The 20,712-nt window shown below is 38.4% G+C and overlaps 1 protein-coding gene across 22 annotated transcripts in view; it reads right to left on the bottom strand.

Moving 5' to 3' along the window:
- Positions 1-20,712, bottom strand: part of TMCC1 (transmembrane and coiled-coil domain family 1) — a 251,001-nt gene that overhangs the window by 36,554 nt on the left and 193,735 nt on the right. For 2 of the 22 annotated variants that reach the window (XM_070574671.1, XM_070574675.1), the window contains exon 4: positions 16,717-16,775. The exons of 16 other annotated variants lie outside the window; for them this stretch is intronic. Coding sequence is in view for 1 of the 6 variants with exons in the window: in XM_008531017.2 (XP_008529239.2) it covers positions 12,186-12,248 (63 nt within the window). In the remaining 5 variants the exon portion in view is untranslated. Of the gene's footprint in view, positions 1-11,887; positions 12,562-16,716; positions 16,776-20,712 lie in introns of those variants that run through there. 4 more of the 22 variants (XM_008531017.2, XM_070574674.1, XM_070574676.1 and 1 more) reach the window with 4 other exon arrangements.

The raw sequence follows: 20,712 nt of genomic DNA, 5'->3' as shown, positions 1-20,712 counted from the left end.
TCAAGTCTGATCACACTCACCGGTGTAGCAAGTCCTAGCTACATATGGCTGAGGTTAGAATTAATTTGTATTGAAAACAGCTAGGACAAAAATCAGACAGTTAAATATATTTTGACTACCTATTATAAGTAGGCAATGTGTGACAAAGCTAGGGATATGGTCAGAAGCCACGATTCATATCTAACTATTGCTATAACAAGCAGACTATACTGCTTTGTTTGAACTTTGTCTCTTACTATTAAGGATTCATTTGCCAGGCTTAAATTATCTACTAACTGATTTGAATTAACTGATCAGAAAACACCCCAAGAGAAAATTTAAACAGTGATGCCGATTAATCAAGGGCAGAGTGGAGCCATCTAGGGCAGGGTATTTGATAAAGCCTTATAATGGCTTATAATTTTCATTTGCAAATATATTAGAGATCTATCCACTTTCTTTAAGTGGATAAAAGTGTTAGAACATAGCAGCACCCAGCTTTGAGAACAATCATGTATAAAGGCAATATCGTGGAAAGAGCAGTGACAAGAATAAAAGGACGAGGGTTCATATCTGACTTTGCCACCTTACTAGCTGTGGGTCTCTAGGCCACCTTTTTGTTCTCTTTGAGCCTGTTTTCTCATCTATACAATGGGATTATCATTTTCTGATAAGATTACTTGCAAAAATGTGAAATGTGTGTTAAATAAGATTATGCCCACTAAACATGGTACGCATTTAAGAAACTGCCTTTTTCTATTTCTTACCAGGTTCATTACTCAAAATCCAAGTATATATCTGTAACTAGAAAAGATTCAGAAATTCCTGACTTGATGTTGCTATCTTCAATAAAAGCCAACAGTCTTGTCCTGTTTACTAGAGTGATGAAGTCATCTTATCTATGCTTCATAGAGTATCAGCTCTCTTTCAGGAAATCTCATTTTCTGCACACTAAATAATCCACATCATTTCTGAGAAAATGAAGAAGGTATTTTAGGATAAAAGAAGGGAGCAGAGACTGGGGAAGTCTTTGTAATTAATCTGAAAACAAACAGAAGCTTGACGATTTTGGTTTTTCTGAAAGTGGATCTTTTCCAAGGCCAATTTCATAGAATGGGTTGTACCATGGCCTGTGCAAGTTGATGTTGGGGTACCTGCACACCCACTTCCATTGTTCTGCTAAAAGTTTTATCTCAGAGATACAACGACTGTGTTTTTGGATCAAAATTGGAATGCGTGGTTGAATTCAAATGCACTCAGTGGGGGCAAGAGGATAGAATATTTGATTTTGAGGAGACCACCTCCAAAATCCAATACAAATGGTAATCCCTAGAGATTCATAATCTTGGCCCAAAGAACCACACAGGAATCTGTCTTCTAATCAGTAATAAACACAAAGATGCTCTGGTTGGTCTTATAAGCTTTTCTTTTTCTGCCAGGCAGATTGTGCTAAGGAAGTAAAACAGGGGAAAGAGTCCTGCCTTAGTAGTTACACAGCTCTGGGTTTGAATTTTGTGTCATCATCTCCTTGAGTTTGCCTTTGCCAACTCCTCCACACCCCATTCCTAATGAAAGAAACCCCACAGTCTATTAGCATTGCATAAATTATATCTTAATCATGACAATATTTTTTACCCATCTCCACTGTCTCACTGTAGAAATGACATGCCCCTCCCTTCTTACAGTAAGCACAACTCTGTTGAGCAATTGTCTCAAGTGCAATTCTGAGTGACATTTAGTTTGCTGTGCTGTGGAATGGAAAGGAGATCTCAAGTTGGGGTAGTAGAAAATAAAAATGAACTAAGTTCCATTAGCCCACAGCCAGTAAGCCTTTCTCTAAGCATTCTATTTTTCACTTTGGAGCTAAAATCAAGATTCAGCTTACAGTCTAAAAAACAGGCCTTTTCACTTGTTATTTTTTCTCTCTTGATAAAGAATGTTTTACTGCTTAATTTTAAAAAGTTTGAAAAATCACAGATATACAAATTATACTCACGCCAAAAAGCCTGGCCAGTTCTAAATTTGGCACTATAGTTTCTCTCAAACTTACTTTTTCTACTAAGAATCACTTAAAGCCCTGCTCTCTTTTCTATGACCAGCAGTTTTCAGGTTCATCTTCATAAAAACAAAGTTTCAAAATCACTTCATGGATGATACTGCGTGTGTAACAATGAGTAGAGGATATGTTTGCTGCAAGGAGAATTCTGGTGGGGTTTGCTTTCTAGCTTTGTAGCTAAAGATACTACCATGTGCCTCAGCAAATTTACCAAAAAACTAAATCATGGATCACGTGGGAATAATGGAAACCTTAAATTTAAATTCAGATATGCTAAGGGTCACAACTGTAATGGTTCTTCTGACTTGGTATGCTGTTTCACACCTCCAGGCTTTTTGCCACACAGTTTCCTCAGCTAGTCCAGGGCATGTTTTCCTTTCTTTTTCTGGCTAACTACGATTTATCCTTCAAGACTCAGTTCAGGTGTAACCTCCTCCAGGAAATAAATATTTCCGGACAACCGCTCTCTCCCAGCTGGATTAATGGCTCTTCCTTTGTTTTTTTATTTAAAGATTGGCACCTGAGCAAACAACTGTTGCCAATCTCTTTTTTTTTTCCCCCTGCTTTTTCTCCCTAAATTCCCCCAGTACATAGTTGCATATTTCAGTTGTGGGTCCTTCTAGTTGTGGCAGGTGGGATACTGCCTCAGCGTGGCCTGATGAGTGGTGCATGTCCATGCCCAGGATCCGAAGCAGCGAAACCCTGGGCCACTGCAGTGGAGCGCATGAACTTAACCACTCGGCCACGGGGCCAGCCCCTGGCTCTTCCTTTTTATTCCCATATATCTAGACATACGTCTCCAGCACTGTCCTTATCACATGATGTTGAAATGATTGTTTGGGTGCCTTGCCTCCACTGACAGTTCCTGAGGGCAGAGATCAGGTCACATTCATCTTTGTATCTCAAGAAGCTGGCACAATGCCTTGTACAAAGAAGATACCCAGTAAATGTTTGTTTAATATAAATGCTCATCAGCATCTCAACATGATCCTTCCAGATCTCATATGCCATGCAGCGACTGAGCCTATGTTACTATAAATGGAACAAAGGCTACAACTTTTTTTTTTTGAAATACAGCTTGCAATAGATGATATGCGTCCCTCCAAGGCTGCTGAGAAAAAACTGCTGACTGGGTTGCATATCAGTTTAGATTATTAATATCCTAACTGGCCCACCCTGCTCCAACCCAACTGCAAAATATCCATTATGGGATCTAGGGCTGCTGCTCAGAATTGCTTTGTCACAGGAGGACTGATGTCCTTACTATGTGGAAGACATCACTGAGGACTGGCACTGCCAGATGTACTTTGGGTTTGACGTTTAGACTTAATGGATTCACGTGAGCCTGGTCAGATGATTTATTGTCACTTTAACAAAACTTCCCAGAATGGCTCCTATGTACAGGGCTTATGTTAGGAATTTGAAGTAAAAACAAAACAAAACAAAAAAAGAAAAGGAAAAAGCTCTTAAGGAGCCTGCAATCCTAGTAGTGATGGTGTAAGTAGAAAATAACATGTTGCTTTGATATGGGTGTTATTTTTATAAGCACAGATTCGTTGAGCTAGGAAGGAACCCAAGAGGTCATCTAGTCAAGAAAATTTGTGTTATAGCTGAGTAACAGATTTTAAGAGAGAGATCTCTCTCTGATAACTAAAAGAAAAAATAAGTGACATATACTGAAAATGACAGGTACATCATTCAACTCAACCAGGTTTCAAATATCAGTTCACCTATGCCACAGGAAGTACCCAAGCAAAGATGTCATGCTTGCATGTCAAGAATATCATAAGGATATACTAATTGACAGTTGGAACAGATGATCCAAGTTTCCTTCTAATTCTAAGATTTTAATTTTTGTTAAAAGGAAATAGTGACTTGAGCTATGGATTATTCAAAAATCATTCTCATAAGACTTCAGAATGAAGAATGATTAGTCTGAAGCACACAAATCTGCTAATGCTAAAATTAGATTCTATTTTCTGAGCATGCGCTAACCAGCCTAAGGAGAAGGTGACACAGAAATATGTTTTCACTGTTGAGGATTTTAAAATACATATAAAACCCATATGTACATAAGCCAATTTGTAAAACTTGCCACAAATGAGTTCCCCTTTACAAGTTAATTCCCTACAAATCCTACAAATACTTTTATGACACAACTCTCATTAAAACAAAAGATTTCTAAGCCCTGGCTTAATCCTATTTATTTCATGCAATTTCAATTAAAAAAAGTTCTAAAGCAATGAAAGAATTTGGAAAGCTCCATGGAGTCAGCGATAATCTGGCTCTCCTGAACTGGCTATTGTTAGGCTTGTTAGGTAGCTTGTGAAAAAAACAGGTTCTAAGGAGGGGCTGTCCAAACTATACATCCCCAATCCCTTTTTAGGGCCTAATTACTCTTCTTTCTCTTAAAATGGTTTTAAATATCATTCATTTGCTAATGACTTTCAAATGTATACTTCCAAACCATACTTCCCTTAACTCTAGACTCACATATCCAACTATCTACTCAGTATCTCTACTTGGATGTCTAACAGTTATTTCAAATTTACTATGTATAAAACTGAGTTTCTGATAAACCTCCAAACCTGCTCCTTCTAGAGTCTCTCCCATCTCAGTTAATGGCTACTTTATTGATCCACATGCTCAGATCCAAAGCCTTGGGATCATCTTTGACTTCCTTTCTCTCACATACCCTATTCCAGTTAACGACATTAATAATCATACCTGCTAATACATACAGTATAGTACTTACTATGTGCCAGGCACTGTTCTAAATCCTTTGCATGTTCAGTAAATCAATTCTTACAACAACATTACAATAGGGGTATTATTATTATCTCTCTTTTATATCTAAGAAAACAGAAGCATAAAAAATTTGTCCAATAAAAAAGTTGTGCAAGATCACAAAGTAAAGAAGTGGCAAAGTTAAAGTTTAAACTCAGTCTGGCTACATAGTCTGCTGTTGTTACCTGCTATGTATACTACATTGCCCCAGCAAAAATTCTGGGTTCTATTTGCTAGAGAGATGCACAATCTGACCATTTCTCACTGAATCTCCACTGCTGCCACCCTGGTCTAAATCACTATCAGCTCTCACCTGGACTACTGTAATAGTCTCCTAACTATTATTGCAACAATATTTTTATAATCAATTATCTGTAGAGCAGCCAGGGTGGTCCTTTTAAAACATAAGTCAGATCACAACAGTCTTTTTTACACTTAAAACTTTCCAGTGGCTCCCTATCTCAGTCAGAGTAAAAGCCAAGATCCTTATAGTGGCTTAAATGACCATGATATGACACCTGCACCACATCCACTACCTCTCTGATTGCATCCCTTTTTACTCATCCCTTTACTCCACTGCCACCAGCTACAATGGCCTCCTTGCTGCTCCTGGACTGTGCCAAGCATGTACTCATTTCAGGGCTTTTTCACTTAGTGTTCTTTCTGCCTGGAAGGCTCCTTCCAGACACCCGCATGGCTTACACCATCATTTCCTTTAAAAGTCTTTGCTCCAATTTCACCTCAGTAGTGAGGACTTCTCTGACAACCTTATTTAAAACTGCAACCTGCTCTTCCATTATAAACTCCCTATTCTCCTTCTTGGCTTCATTTTTCTACATAGAACTTCTTTACCTTCTGACATACATTTTTTTATCTATCACCAAATCTAGAATGTAAGGTGCATGAAGGTAGTGATTTTTGTCTTTTGTCCACTTCTGTTTCTCTAACACCTAAAACTGTGCATAGTGTAGCTGCTCAAATATTTATTGGATGAATGAAAGTATCTCCTCTTCACTTATCTATTCAGAGAGTATTTTGGGTACTGGTTATTTGCAAATTTCTTTCATTATAATCTGAAGTGCTTTGTTTATTTTATTACCAAGAGGTCTTAAGAAGGTTATATTTATAACTTTATCTGTGTTTTAACAGGATCTTATTAAATCAGAAATTGACTTCTAATGTTCTTTTAAATATCTTACCTTCATACATTAAAAACATTTGGCTCAAAAATCAGATATTTCTTAATTAAAAAAAGCTTAGAATTGGCTTATACTTTTGCATGCATTGTACTACTACACATTAGTATTCCCTCTTTTGTTTTATTCAAAATATGAGTTGAATGCCCAACATTATTACTTCCCTATGTGAACTATTCAAATATTTCTAGGATTGTACCTAGGCTTACTCCTCAGATAGACATCTTTTGAGACTATGAAAGCTCAAGGTTCAATCTGGTTTATATGTAAATCTGATGATAATGATAGTAGTACAAGTAGTAGTAATTGAGTGTTTACTATGTACCTGGCACTACTGTAAGTGTTTTGCTTAGATTTACTTAGTTAATCCTCAAAATAACCTTACAAAACATATACTATTGTAATTCCCATTTTACAGCTGAGGAAAGTGAGGTTGGGGAGAGGTTAAGTAACTTGCCCAATGTGACATAACCAGTAAACAGCAGGGTCAGGTTTAATCCCACAGGATTTGGCCTACAATGCTTCTCATAACAGCCATGACCACCATCACTCGGAGCAACAGAAAAAGCAGGCATTGATGATTTCTACAAAATTAGACTCTGGATGGGAATCTCCTATTTAGGATTACATACTCCTCCCTAAGGTTTATTTGAAAAAAAAAACGACAACAGAGAGATAGATGGCATGACTGAAGAAAGGTTAGAGAGATGTGACACTGCTGGTTTGGAATGGAGAAACCAAACCAAGGAATGCAGTGGTCTCCAGAAGCCGGAAGAAGCAAGAGAATGGACGCTTGCCTAGAGAACTCCAGAAAGGAACACAGCCCTGCCTATACCTTTATTTTTGCCCAGTGAGACCTGTGTTGGACTTCTGACCTACCACTAAGTTTCTGATAATAAGGCTGGGATTTAGCAGGGTAAAAATATTGCCCAAGTTCCCACAGTATGCAAGTGGAAGAGCTGGGATTCGAATTCTGATTGATCAGATCTCAGAGTCTATTCACTCAACAAATATTTCCAAGTGCTTTCTCTATGCCAGACGTTATTTTAGAGATTTGGGCTACGTCAAGGAAGAAAACAGAAAAAGATCCCTGAACTCTTGGTGCTTGTATTCATTAGCTGACAACTCCTGTATCTTCTCCTCTGCCACCCAGCTATACAAATAAAGAAAAATTTACCCTCCGGCCCCAACAAAAAACCATATATAGAGAGAGAGCATGAAGTGAGATACTACAGGAGATATGAAGATAGTAGTACCATGGTACTGTCCAAAAGTGGCTTATATAAGGTGAAGTATAGGTAAAAGGTAATTTAACATTTCCAAGACCTTTAAAAATTGATGACTGTTAAGGTATTAGAGAGACAGGAGGCATTCACACAGCAGGCACTTACACTGACTCTACAGTTGTATGTGCTTTATTCCATGTACAAAAAAGCAGCTATGTTCTCAAAATTAAGTACAGATTCTAAGAAAGATAATAGCCTGGAGTATCACTTGATAAAGATTTTATACTTTTTAACGAAGAGAAATTTGATCTATTGAGAAGTTTATCAGGAGTACAAGAATGACCTGTCTCCTCTATTTAAATAAACTTTTCTTAAAAAAATTTTTATTCAGTTGTAGGTGACCAAGTAACGTTAAAAATGCAGTCATTCTTGAGGCCGGCCCTGTGGCCGAGTGGTTAAGTTCGCGCACTCCACTTCAGTGGCCTGCGGTTTCGCTGGTTCAGATCCTGGGCGCGGACATGGCACCACTCATCACGCCATGCTGAGGCGGTATCCCACATGCCACAACTAGAAGGACTCACAACTAAAAAATATACAACTATGTACTGGGGGGATTTGGGGAGAAAAAGCAGGGAAAAAAAAATGCATTCTTTTGTAATATAATGTTTAGATTTGCTTAGATTTTTCTTACTCAAGATCTATAATAACAAAGTCTGATATATAAACCAACTTTCTCAAATAGCACATAAAGGATATAATCTAGTTTATACTTCCAAGTTACAATGGGACAACTTGTGTCTAAAAAAAGACTAAATTAAACACATCTATGAAGAATTAGACTCGTATGGATTTCAGAAGATAGTCCAATTGTTTCTCAGAGTTTTAAGCAGAGGTTTCTGTAACTACTAAGAGGGGTAAGAAATTGCTGAAATTTGGGCCCCAAAAGAATGAAAAATCAATGCATACCAATGTTAACTGACATAATAAGAAGGAAATTCAACTATTCAAAGATTTCTGAGGGGGCCAGCCCCATGGTGTAGTGGTTAAGTTTGGCGCGCTCCGCTTCAGTGGCCTGGGTTTGCAGGGTCGGATCCCAGGTGCAGACCTACACCACTTGTCAGCCATGCTATGGTGGTGACCCACATATAAAGTGGAGGAAGACTGGAACAGATGTTAGCTCAGGGCGAATCTTCCTCAGTAAAAAACCCCAAAACCCCACCAAAGACGTGTGAAAAAGCAAATTGAATGCTTAAGCCTCTGTGAAGGAATTACTTAAATGGGAAGGAACCAACATCACACCTGTTTCTGCATTTCTACACTCTGTTGGGGGGTGTGGGGAGGCTTGCCTGGGGGCAATACTAGCCCATCAGGGAGCACTAGGAAATACATGGGGCATTCCTTCTGCAATACACAGTCTTATCCAGTCTTAATAATTATCCAGTCTTAAATGCCAATAGCAACCTCACTGAAAAAATTCTGCATGGATTCTGGAATTATTCCAGATAATGGGAAAAGAGGAGACAGAGAGAACAAGATCAGCTGCGGATGCTGGTCCTTCCTATCCCTGTCAACACTTTCACATGGGATGAACAATAGCAAGATTTGAGATAAATTACAAACAAAGTAAAAGTAGAAAAGTGTATGATGAAAATGACTAGTTCAGGGATTTTTGCATATGAAAGGAAGAATATTTCTACCATGTATCTAGGTATCTGCAGGGTAAAAATGTAGGATAGCCTAGAGAAAATTAGGAGCAGACAGATGGGGGAAGGACAGATATCATGGTGCTATGATACTAAAGAAGCAGGTTGTAGAAAAGATTGAGACTTCTACAATTTAACTTATTTTGCAATTATCCTTTGTTTTCCTTACATAAAGCACTGGATATGGGTGTAATCCCTGCTTTCAAGAAACACATGATCTAGTTGGTGAGACAAGGAAATGATCAACTGAAATACAGGTCTGACTAAGTAAATGTTATAGTAGATACGAAGGTAAAATATTTCTTGAATACAGAAAGGAACCACGTATTCAGAAGAAGGGAAAGAGAACAGAGAAGGCTCTTTGGAGGAAGTGAAAAATGAAATGAGCCTTGAACAAGTTTTTGATAAAAAGAGAAGGTGTAAGGAAAGGCATTCCAGGTTGACAGCCCAGTATGAGTACAGGCTCAGAAGGAGGAAATGTAATAGCATCTTCAAGATAACGGAATGGTTCATGAGGCTGTAAAAGTATGGCATAGGGAGAGGGCTGTGATGGGGGATGAGCTCCCAAGGCAGTCTAAACTACTGTTTTGGACTTTATTCCAATGGTAAGAGAAGTATAATCTCCTTTGGGATCTAGACTTATAAATCCAGGCTACTTGACTATATGAAAATTCACAAGTCCAAACCAAAGACCATGATCCTCCCCTAAACCTGGTTCTCTCACAGCGTTCTGTATCTCAGGAAGAGCACCACTATCCATCAGGTTACATGAGCTAAAACCCAACTAATCCAAGCCGAGGAACCATTCTTGACATCTTCTACCTTCCACCTATATCCAACCCAACAAGTCCTATCTATTTTGCTTTCCAAGTTTCCATCAAATTACAATACTCTCCATCTATCTCTACAGCCACCACCTTTAGGACAAACTCTTGTCCCTTCTCTCCTGGATCACTCTCCTTGACTAATCTATCTGCAGTCACTTAGTTCTCAGTTAAGCTGGAGAATTCTTTCAATGAATGCTTAACTTCTTTTAGCAGCTTCCCACAACTCTTAAAATACTAAGAACAAGAATCTGAACATGGTCTACAAAGTCAATCCTACATGATTAGGCTCTGGATCTATTTATATAGCATGTTTCCCCCACTCCAGTCACTGGTTTTTCTCAGCCCCTGCTGCTCATCCTGTTTATTCTTACCATAGGGCCTTTGCACATGTAATACTGCCCTACTTGTCCCTTCTTCAACTCTCAGCCAGGCATTCTGCTAGGTGCTTAGGCACATAATGATGAACAAAACAAAGTCTCTGTCTTGATGAGACTTAGGGCTCAGTAACGCAAAGCTGTAAAGACAGGAAAACCAGTAATCAAATAACATAAATTGTGAAAAGTACTACAAAGAAAAAAGAATAGAGTGCTGTGAGAAAAGGAATAATGTAAGGGAGGGAAACCTATTTTAGTTGGGAGGTCATAGAAGAATTTTTTTGAACAGGGGCATTTGAATTGAACCCTCAAAGACAGAAAAGGAAGTTGTTACTTTAACCAGGACATAAATGAAGAAAAGCATTATTACTGTAGGTTTCATGTGCCAAGAAAATATAGAATTTGGAATTTTATCATAATGAAGATGAAATATAGTTAATGGAGCAATTCAAAAAAAGAAAAAAGATTTGTCTATTCTTCTTAGAATTCACTTGGTATAAAGCTGAGACTGTTACCAAAAAGGCTTAAGTAAAGAGCAGAAGGATGCTGAGAGAGGAAAAGGTCAGTAAACAGGTAGGGGGTCACCTACCCATTAACTTAACGGAGTATATGGATAGCTGTATTTACAAGGCTTACATAATCAATGAGTCAGCAAAAAGTCAGGTGTCAAAGGATCTCTTCTGTGCCCACTCTAAGCAGCTAGGAAACTTGGCTCTCTCTACTGGTGAGAAGAGGATCCCAAGAAAAAGATCTGAGATAGATTAATAAAACAGTCACCATAACTTCTAGCAATACTTGCCTAAGTTAGGGTGAGGAAAAGTAAATCTTCATGCTTAGAAAAACATAAGAAACAGGATCCAACTTAAAATAGATTAGAGCAAGGTGATTCTGGTAGGAGTTCACATATCTAATGTGACTCATTTGTTTAGCTTGTGCTAAAATGCTTATTAAAAATTCCAAAATTAAGACTGCAAAATCTGCTAAAAGCAAAGCCTAGGTTTTAAAAAGAAAATGTTTTTATCTTTCTTGGGGTCCATAAATATTTCAGGGATACTTCTATAAATATTTTTTCTCTAATAAAGGCTAATATGTATAAATAGTAACAGAAATAGGTTTTATAATGATACAACTGGGTCTGGCAAAGAAAAAGGTACAAAATAGAACATAAAAGGGATTAAGTCACAGTACAAGCAAAGAGACACAGCACTAACAACCACTTAACACTAAACAGCAATGATAATAAAACCAAGACAAACACCCACCAACGCACAGCTATGAAAATAGCCGACTCCTCAACCTGCCTTCCTCCACCTCCATACTTATGTTCTCAACCCATTACTGCTCCAGTGGCAACAACTCAGTAAGAGGAGGAGGCCTTTATTTTTTCTTCTCCACTTAGGCCATAGTGAAAGCTGGAAAAAAAGGGGGGTAATTATGACTGTTCAAAGAAGGGAAAGGATATCTAATTGTTAGTCAGCATTCTTTGCTCTCGAAATTCCTGGCTTCTGCCTGCTCATGGATATCTGAGAAAACTTGATGATTATCTCTAAAGGTCACAACTAAATGATCAGAAATAATGTTTTCCTTTCTAGTTCCCTTGGCTATCCTTTTCCATCAAATGTGAATCTGCAAAATGTTTTAGTTATTGTTAAGAGGCAATTCTATGTAGCTGACAGAGAAAAATAAAAAAATAAGAAAAAAAACCACGCCAAAAAACACAAGCAACACATTCATCTTACCAAAACCCCCTCTCAGGCAGTCTGCTGATTGTGCTTGCCACAAAGCTCATCCTTCATTTGTGCACTGCCAGAGCAAGCTTGGATCGTGAAAACAAATCAAAACCTCTTTTGGCTATAAGCTCATTCCATTTGTCCCAGCTTCCAAACTGCAAGGGAGCTGTGGCATAGTCTGTTACGGCTGCACATACTTGGTTTCCGAGAATAACGATGTAAATGAGGACAGCTACCACTGGGAATGCCTTCCCTTACCAAAGAGCCAGCCGAAATGAAGCTTCTAGTGGATCCCTGGGCTTCTCACCTTCACAGCCTCAGAGAAGTGCCTTTCACAGAACAGGCAGGTACAGCCGCACCACATCAACATCCCCGCATAGCCAATCCTCCGCAGTGCCCACCTCAGCCTACATACAGTTCCGGTTTTGTCTCTTGCATCAACTCTTCGAGCTTTCTACATCTGGAAGCCTGGGAGGACTCTGTGCTGAATAAACAGAAAGCTTCTGCCAAACAAGCAGAACAAGCGTGTGTGTGTGCGTGCGTGCGCAGTTTGCCAGAGCTACTAATGCAAATGAATAGTTTGACTCTGAGAATGGAGATCACAGACAGTATCTGCCTCTCTTCTAGAGCTGTAAGCATCTTTTATAAAAGACAAAAGCATCAAACTGGTAGAATTTAAAGCTACAGGGCATTAATTCAACACTCACATTTGTCTTCTCATTTAAAACCAGATAAGGTTTGGAGAATAGCTTAAAGAAGGTTAAAAATATTCTCAATAAAATAACACTGTTTAGGTTGCTTGGTTCATTAAATATAAAGAAAAAACAAGCTACCCATGTTTTGATAAAGGACTAAAAGATTGCTAGAACAGATTTCCATGCTTTCCTAACATTTCTTCTATTATTTTTCATTTTAGGTTCACAAAAACATTTAAGTGAAAATTAAGCAAGAAAAAGAAAATTGAGCATGAGACCTTCAAGTCTTATTCACTATGGACAAAGGGGAAAAATGCTTCTGAACGAAAAGGACTGAAGCTCTCTGAAATTTAAGCAACAGATTAAAACACCATAATTGTAAGCCCAGGCTCAGCCCCTGTACCATCAAATACTCTTTATTAAATACGCATGATACCATATGAAAGTGAACATCTTAAAGAGATTGTTCCTGCCCGGAAAAAGTCACTTGGGATTGAGGCAAGCTATCAGATCTGAGCTTTATTTGTTCATTCGTAAAAGCAGTTTCAAAGAATGTACACAGGAAGATTTTTGTTTTTTTTGAGTAAGATTAGCCCTGAGCTAACTACTGCCAGTCCTCCTCTTTTTTTGCTGAGGAAGCCTGGCTCTGAGCTAAGATTGTGCCCATCTTCCTCTACTTTATACGTGGGACACCTACCACAGCATGGCGTGCCAAGCAGTGCCATGTCCGCACCCGGGATCCGAACCAGCGAACCCCAGGCTGCTGAGAAGTGGGACGTGCGAACTTAACTGCTGCGCCACCGGGCTAGCCCCCCACAGGAAGAATTTTAATGATTAGAAAATACAGTATAGCATGTATAATGTATAATATCTAGTAACATTTCTCTGAGATCAATATGTAGAAAGGAACTGGATGTGAAGACCATTTGATATAGTACAGTATAGTCCTTTCCATGAGCCTAAAGCTGTGATAATTTCTGTACTTCTACTTAAGTATGGGGCTGGAAGCTCAGGCTAGCACAGTACTGAGAGGTCAAAGAAAGTCTTTCTAAAGCACCTTGAATGAATTTGAAGAAAATTCTGGGTTGAAACTATGGCTCCAGAAATTTCTCTTCTATCTCTAGAGGCACAGAACTCTGACCTTGACTCTCCAGAATTAATTAATAAAGAATTTTATGACTGAATATAAGTTTTGTCTTTGCTTAAAAATTAGGTTGTGGGGCTGGCCCCATGGCAGAGTGGTTAAGTCCGTGCGCTCTGCTGCAGGTGGCCCAGTGTTTCGTTGGTTCGAATCCTGGGCGCAGACATGGCACTGCTCATCAAACCATGCTGAGGCAGTGTCCCATATGCCACAACTAGAATGACCCACAACGAAGAGTATACAACTATGTACCAGGGGGCTTTGGGGAGAAAAAGGAAAAATAATAAAATCTTTAAAAAAAAAAATTAGGTTGTAAGGTTTCAACAGAGTAAATATCTGTTTCTACAAAAACAATGACAAAAAACTCGTTCCTGCGCTGCTAGCATCAACACTAGCTGATGTTTGTTTAATTCTGTTTATTAACATTTTTAATATACATTCCTTTAAGACAATTGTGTTCATCATAGAAAACTGTGAAAACACAAGCGGGCATAAAAAAAAAGCAAAAATTATTTGTAATCTAACCACTCAGAGAAAGCCAAACCAAACACTGTTATGAAGCTCTTCTATCCTCTTTTCTACCATTAAAATCACTGAAGCATGTGTTGGGAAGGTTCTATTAGATCAAAACTACCTTGATTGGATGAGCCATCATATGGAACACAGAAGCCCTGAAAAGTTGCCTGGGTCTAAAGTAGATCTTGTGTATACGAAATGTTCATTACATATTTGTATGAGAGTCATGATCTTACCTTAAAAAAATTATCCTTAAACAGTTTTTTTTGCTGAGGAAGATTTGCCCTGGGCTAACATCCATGCCAATCTTCCTCTATTTTTTAGTATGTGGGCTGCCAGCACAGCATGGCCACTAACAGGCCCCTACGGAGGTGTAGGTCTGTGCCCAGGGAACCGAACCTGGGCTGCCGAAGCAGAGCCTGCCAAACTTAACCACTAAGCAACTAAGGTTGGCCCCTTAAAAACAGTTTTTGAAGTTCCACTGAGATGCCAATGGATTTACCTGAGTTGCCAGAGAAGTACCCTTTGTTGGCTGTATTAGCCTGCGTACATCTCTTCTGGGCTCCCAAAGTAAATCCCAATTGGCAATAGAACTTTAATTTTGCTCACTTTCTAGTTCTCTCATTTTTTCCCCCTTCTTGCTGATTTTGTTTTTGTTTCCGGTTTACGCACAGTTGGTAATTTACTCCTCACTGATGGCAGCACAGATCAAGAATTTGATTTTTCTGGTTTGACCATTTGGCAGTCTCTGTAGAAGAGTGATAGATATCTATTTTCTGTTGGGTAAGAAACCAAAAGAGAATTTACTTTGTTAGACTTTTCTTTCATTGATTTGTCTATACTGAGCTCAACTCAAGAATGCATGTATATATTATAAAGGAGAATAGCTCTTTGAGATCTTTATTAAGGTTTTGTATTTTTGTGTTTATTTTTGACCCATGGCTGAGGTTGTAGAACTGAAGCCATAGATAGCTCTATGTGTTGGTGGCCCAGGGTTTTACCGGTTCCAATCCTGGACGCAGACATGGCACCGCTCCGTTAAGCCATGCTGAGGCTGTGTCCCACATAGTAGAACTAGAAGGACCTACAACTAGGATACACAACTACGTACTGAGGGGCTTTGGGGAGAAGAAGGACAAAAAGGACTGGCAAGAGATGTTAGCTCAGGTGCCAATCTAAAAAATAACCAACCAACCTAGAAATAAGAAACATTCTTGTAAAAGAGCTACGATTCTTTACAATTGAATTCCTTTATATGTTTATTATGTTTTATTGTCATTTTGATTAAACAACCAAGTATTGTTCTCACCCATGAGCCTAACTTAATCAAGGGCCCAATCTCCTTTGATAACTGTTTTAATTTAGCCTTCCCAACACGGGATCCTAAATATAGAAAAATGAAACTTTCAGGATGACTTTTACTCCTCAAACTATCTGTGAGAGTCTCATGGAAAGGACTGTACAAAGTACTCTATAAACTACTGCTTTTCCAAAGAACAGACTCTTGGGGACGTGCTTCTGAGCTGACAACGCTTAGGTAACTTTCAGACTGTGCCAGTGGACAGGATCAGGATTTCCAGGATGCTTTTCAGTCCAGAAGCAAATGTTTCATGAAAACAGATTGTTGACCGGAGTTCTGTTTTTTTTTGTTTTTTTTTTTTTAAAGATTTTATTTTTTCCTTTTTCTCCCCAAAGCCCCCCGGCACATAGTTGTATATTCTTCGTTGTGGGTCCTTCTAGTTGTGGCATGTGGGACGCTGCCTCAGCGTGGTTTGATGAGCAGTGTCATGTCCGCGCCCAGGATTCGAACCAACGAAACACTGGGCCGCCTGCAGCGGAGCGTGCGAACTTAACCGCTCGGCCACGGGGCCAGCCCCCCGAGTTCTGTTTTTAATTATTTTTCCAGGTTCCATCTGAACAAGAATTAACTACACAGGACTAAATGAACTGATGAGGGAAATTTTATCATGGTTATTTGTTTAGAGTATTGTTGATGTTATCTTAATGTTCTATTTTTTGTGGCTATATGAGGAAGCCCTTTCACACTTTCTTCCAAAACTATTTCTAACCCACATTTTAGCAGACTCTGCTTTTGTGATCTGAAATAAAATATTAAGTGGTATCTGATTTTCACTGAATCTTCAGCATTCAGAAACTTACTGAGTTTTCCTCAACTCTTTATGGCAATATAGTTACTTGCATAGGATCGATACCAATCTTATCCCCTTTTTATCAGGGTACAACTGGATTTTGTAACCATACATACCTGGAATGTCATATTTGAGAATGATTCTTATTTAATCACATGTGAAAAAACAAATTAAGGAATCAGAGTTGGCTTTATAAATACCTATGACAAAGCCCTCTTAGGTAAACTGACCTGATGCCTCATTTACAGGGTCCCTGGCTTATAGGCAAGAGAGAAGTAACTTACTTCCTGGCAAGCCTTAGCACATGTTGGAGACTTGAAAATGAGATTAACTCACCCAAATTTATCAGCACTGCAGGTAAAATCTAGTGAGTTTCTCTGGCGTGGTTTCCTTACCTTGGGATAGGAAATAATAGAGGTGTTTAAAAGTTCAATCTAAGATTCCTCATGAAAGCTTCTAAACACAAGTTAATCTGTTAGCCTTGGTTGTTCAAAACTGTATCACTCTGGATTTGCAAAGAAAATTCAAGGATGTCTACATGATTAATTAGCACTCTTCCTGCACCTATGTAAATAATAAGGTCAAACTTAATGAGACCAACCATTATCTTTGGAAATTATTCGTGATCACGAAAGATGGGAGATTGTCAGCAAAAATCGTGAAAGACTGAAATTTTAAGTGACCTTTCAAGGGAATGTCTGGGGTTGTCTACTGGATCCTTTGAGGTTATCTGATTTTATGAAGGTCTACATCTTTGTCTTTGGCTAGGTTAATTTGCAACCTGCAGAGATGAAAATTACCTTGTGGATAGTGTAGGGACCTGAAATTGGCCACCCCAAGATATGTCTCTTTGGCATCAGGATTATTTGAGGCTGATTGCTTTTGATAAACTGGGACAGGGAAGGAGGCTCTGAGGAATGGAACTTGCCCTTTGTTAGGACACATTTACATTTGTAAGGTAAATCTCTATCTGTAAACGGTGCCTCCCTCTCTGTACCAGGAAGAAGAAAGGAGATGACCTTCTCTCTAGAAACTCTTAATCAATACCAAAGGTAAGGACTTAAATCTGCATTTTATCGTGCTTCTCTGGTAACCTCCTGTAACTGACTTCCCTCTCCCTCCCAACGTTGGCATCTCCTTAAAGATTAAGCATCTTTCCTTAGGCTGGGAACCGATTGCAGCGCTCATCTGTGACCCCCCCCAGCCCAAGGTAACACATCTGCCACCGCGCTGCGTTCACTGAGACAGCAGACCTATCTGCCGTTTCCATAAAGAGCTGTGCTGACAGAGCAGCCTCGTGACTATTGTAAAAGGGACATTTCAATCATATGTGAAACACCCTGTTTGGGGGTATATAACCACTCTGTGCACCCCACTTCTTCGGTGCCCTTTCTTCTTTCAGGAAGAAAGGCCCCGGGCCATGGTTCCTGATAAAGCTTTGTTTAATTTTCTCTTGCTATTCTGTCTCATGTGAATTTAATTCGTTCTCCAGCCAGACGAACCCACATTTGGGAAGAGGAAATGTCTTCCTCCCCTACAGTAGTGTTGGTGGTGCAATGCAAATAAATTCTGTCTGATAGAGAAAATAAATTTCCCTAAGTCCAATTCTCAATTGGACTAATTTTAACACCTTACCGGTTCCCAACAACTGGTTAATTAGTGAGTTAAAATCTTTGACATGTGTTCAGTGTTGTATGAAAGTCATAATCTTACCTTTAAAAATAACCTTTAACATTTGGATCCTTACCTTTTATTTCTCAAAGTATCCAATTAAAAAGCAATTGTTTAGTTGGAGTTAGCAGAGACTTCTGCCTACTTTTATAAGGCTCTTACAAAAGAGTGAAGAACTATTTTTACATTTGTAAAGAGTTGTAAAGAACAAAAAAACACAAAAGAATATTTAAGAGAGACATATGTGGCCCTCAAAGCCTAAAATGTTATTTGGTTCTTTACAAAAAAAAAAGTCTGTCAATACCTGCTTTAGATCGAAGTTACAGCATCTCAACTGGCAAAGATATTTTAATGAGCGATCAACTTGACAATATAGAAGAGACTGAAGATTAAGTCAGCATTTAGCAGCCAAGTCAAATTAGGATCCAGACTGAGAAAACAGGCTCCTTAACTAAAATACTACCTAGAGATGTATCAGGGATATTTTATTTGATGACACAAAAAGGTTCCTTTAAAAAAATCTAAAAACGCTTGTTACTTTATAAAGAAATTGTTTAATACCAGTTTTTCATTAAGCATTTTTCAGACTTCTCAACACTGATTAAAGTTTACTGAATATACCCTTGGACAGAAACAAAACTGAACACAAGTTTCATTAGACTCTAATTTATGAAATAAATTTACACATTGCTGAATAAGTGCCACATAATCTGGATAATAACAGACAAAAAATAACCTACTAAATTCAGAATTACCTCTGACAAGAAAATATTTTTTCCCCTCAGTAACACAAACCTACAATAATATCTTTATTGTGTTCAACACTATTGAGTATTAGAAGGATGTTGAAAATTTCACAGGAAAACAGATTTTATCCTTCCAAAAGACTCCTGGGGAAAAGATGTCTTTTAAAAACTTCTTTATTATACAACATTTCAAACATATATATAAAAGCAGAGAGGATAATGAATCCTGTGCACTCTTCACCCAGCCTCAATTATTAACTTATGGCTCAAACTTGCCCCCTCCTCACAATTATTTGGAAGAAAATCTCAGACAAAGGATGTTCTTTATTAAAACGCAGGCTAATTCCAGAGGCTTCCCTATATTATTAAAGCTATCTCAGCCATCAGACTTCATGAATACTACTTTATTTTTCAGATAAAATGCCTCATGTTCTCCTTCTCTTTCACCCTTTACCATGTTTTATTCACGAAGGCTCCACTGGGGAAAACTGTCCAAAGACTATAGAACTTGTTCTGTTCCTATAGACTGACATTCTTTGATGTTGATGACTGATGACTGACTGGGTAAGTTTTTCCCAAAGTGGCAAAAGATGGGAAAAGCAAAGTTGAGTCAAGGAAGAAAAATGATAAATCTAGTAAATCAGTTACTATCTGTAGTCATAGATAGCAGAGAAAAAATTTGCAAGACACTAAAGTTAAAATGTGTCACATAAGCTGGCTGTGCATTCCTCAAGGAGTCTCTTTCTCCTGCTCTCCTCCACGTGGCAACTAGTTCAACTAAAAAGTCTCTAACTGTATAGAGGTAGGTTTTGTCTGACTTCTGCAGCTCTCTTTATGCAAAAGCAAACTCCCATAATCAGTCAGTGGGTGGGGGGAGCAGAAAAATGACAAAGCAAGGAAGTGGAAAGGGGTTTAAAATCTTTTGAGATTACTGTGGTCAGATGAACCTCTAAATAAGGCAAGCACTTTCTTTTACTGCTTAGAACCAATTAGCTCAGAAAGGAGTGCAACAAAGGGTTTTGCTTAGTGCCAAAGCTAACATCAGAATTACGAGGTTTTAAGAAGGAAGAATATAGGCACTGACCTTCTTCAGAAACTAGCTAAATTACCCGCAGTGCTATCCCAGACACTTAATAAGTGAAGCCTGCTTATTTAGATTCTTAAAGGAATCATGTACCACAATGTCATTTACCACCTAAGGGGCTCAAAGGTGCTCCTGGGAGCTGTTTCACAACTGCAAAGTACCATAAAGCCTTGACTGGAATACCACTCTTTCACTCAAGGAAGGGCCAGGAAACCCCCTGCAAAGCAACTGCAGAATCATACAAAAATCTATTTCATAAAATGAAGTGGTATAATAAAAATAGTATTTTTGATGTCATGAGACATAGTATAGAATAGTGGTCTCCAACCCGAGGTCCACAAAAGGGTCAAGTTGTTTTCAGGATTTCCAAATGCCCAATGGAATGTGTACTTTCACCCATAATAAAGTTGTATAGGCAGATTAAAATGACAAATATTTAATTTTCTCTGGAATTATAACTACTCCAGGTGGTATCACTACACTAGTGCTCTTCAGAATTGCTGACTGGCTCTTAGTCTATAATTACATTTTTTGGAAAGGGAAAATAATATATGCTGTTTGTAAACAAACATTTTCAAAATAGCAGGCTCATGAGGAAGAAAAAATATAGAGTCTTTGGTGGCACCAGGTTGATTTAATTTTATTTTCTAAATGAGGTCACACCTTCAATGATAAAAAAAATGAAACAAAACAAAAAGCTCAGAAATTTCAAAATTATAAAGTAAATCCCTAGGAGATGCCAAGTATATTCTACATCTGAAAAAATACCACCTGGAGGTAACATACAGGTAATGCTATGTTGCTATTCACCATGGCAAAGAGCTGTTTTCT

This window comes from Equus przewalskii, chromosome 15 (genome assembly GCF_037783145.1).
Source record: "Equus przewalskii isolate Varuska chromosome 15, EquPr2, whole genome shotgun sequence".
In the NCBI taxonomy this organism is placed as follows: domain Eukaryota; kingdom Metazoa; phylum Chordata; class Mammalia; order Perissodactyla; family Equidae; genus Equus; species Equus przewalskii.
Note: the sequence above shows the minus strand (reverse complement) of the source record. Positions and strands in the feature narration are given on the sequence as shown.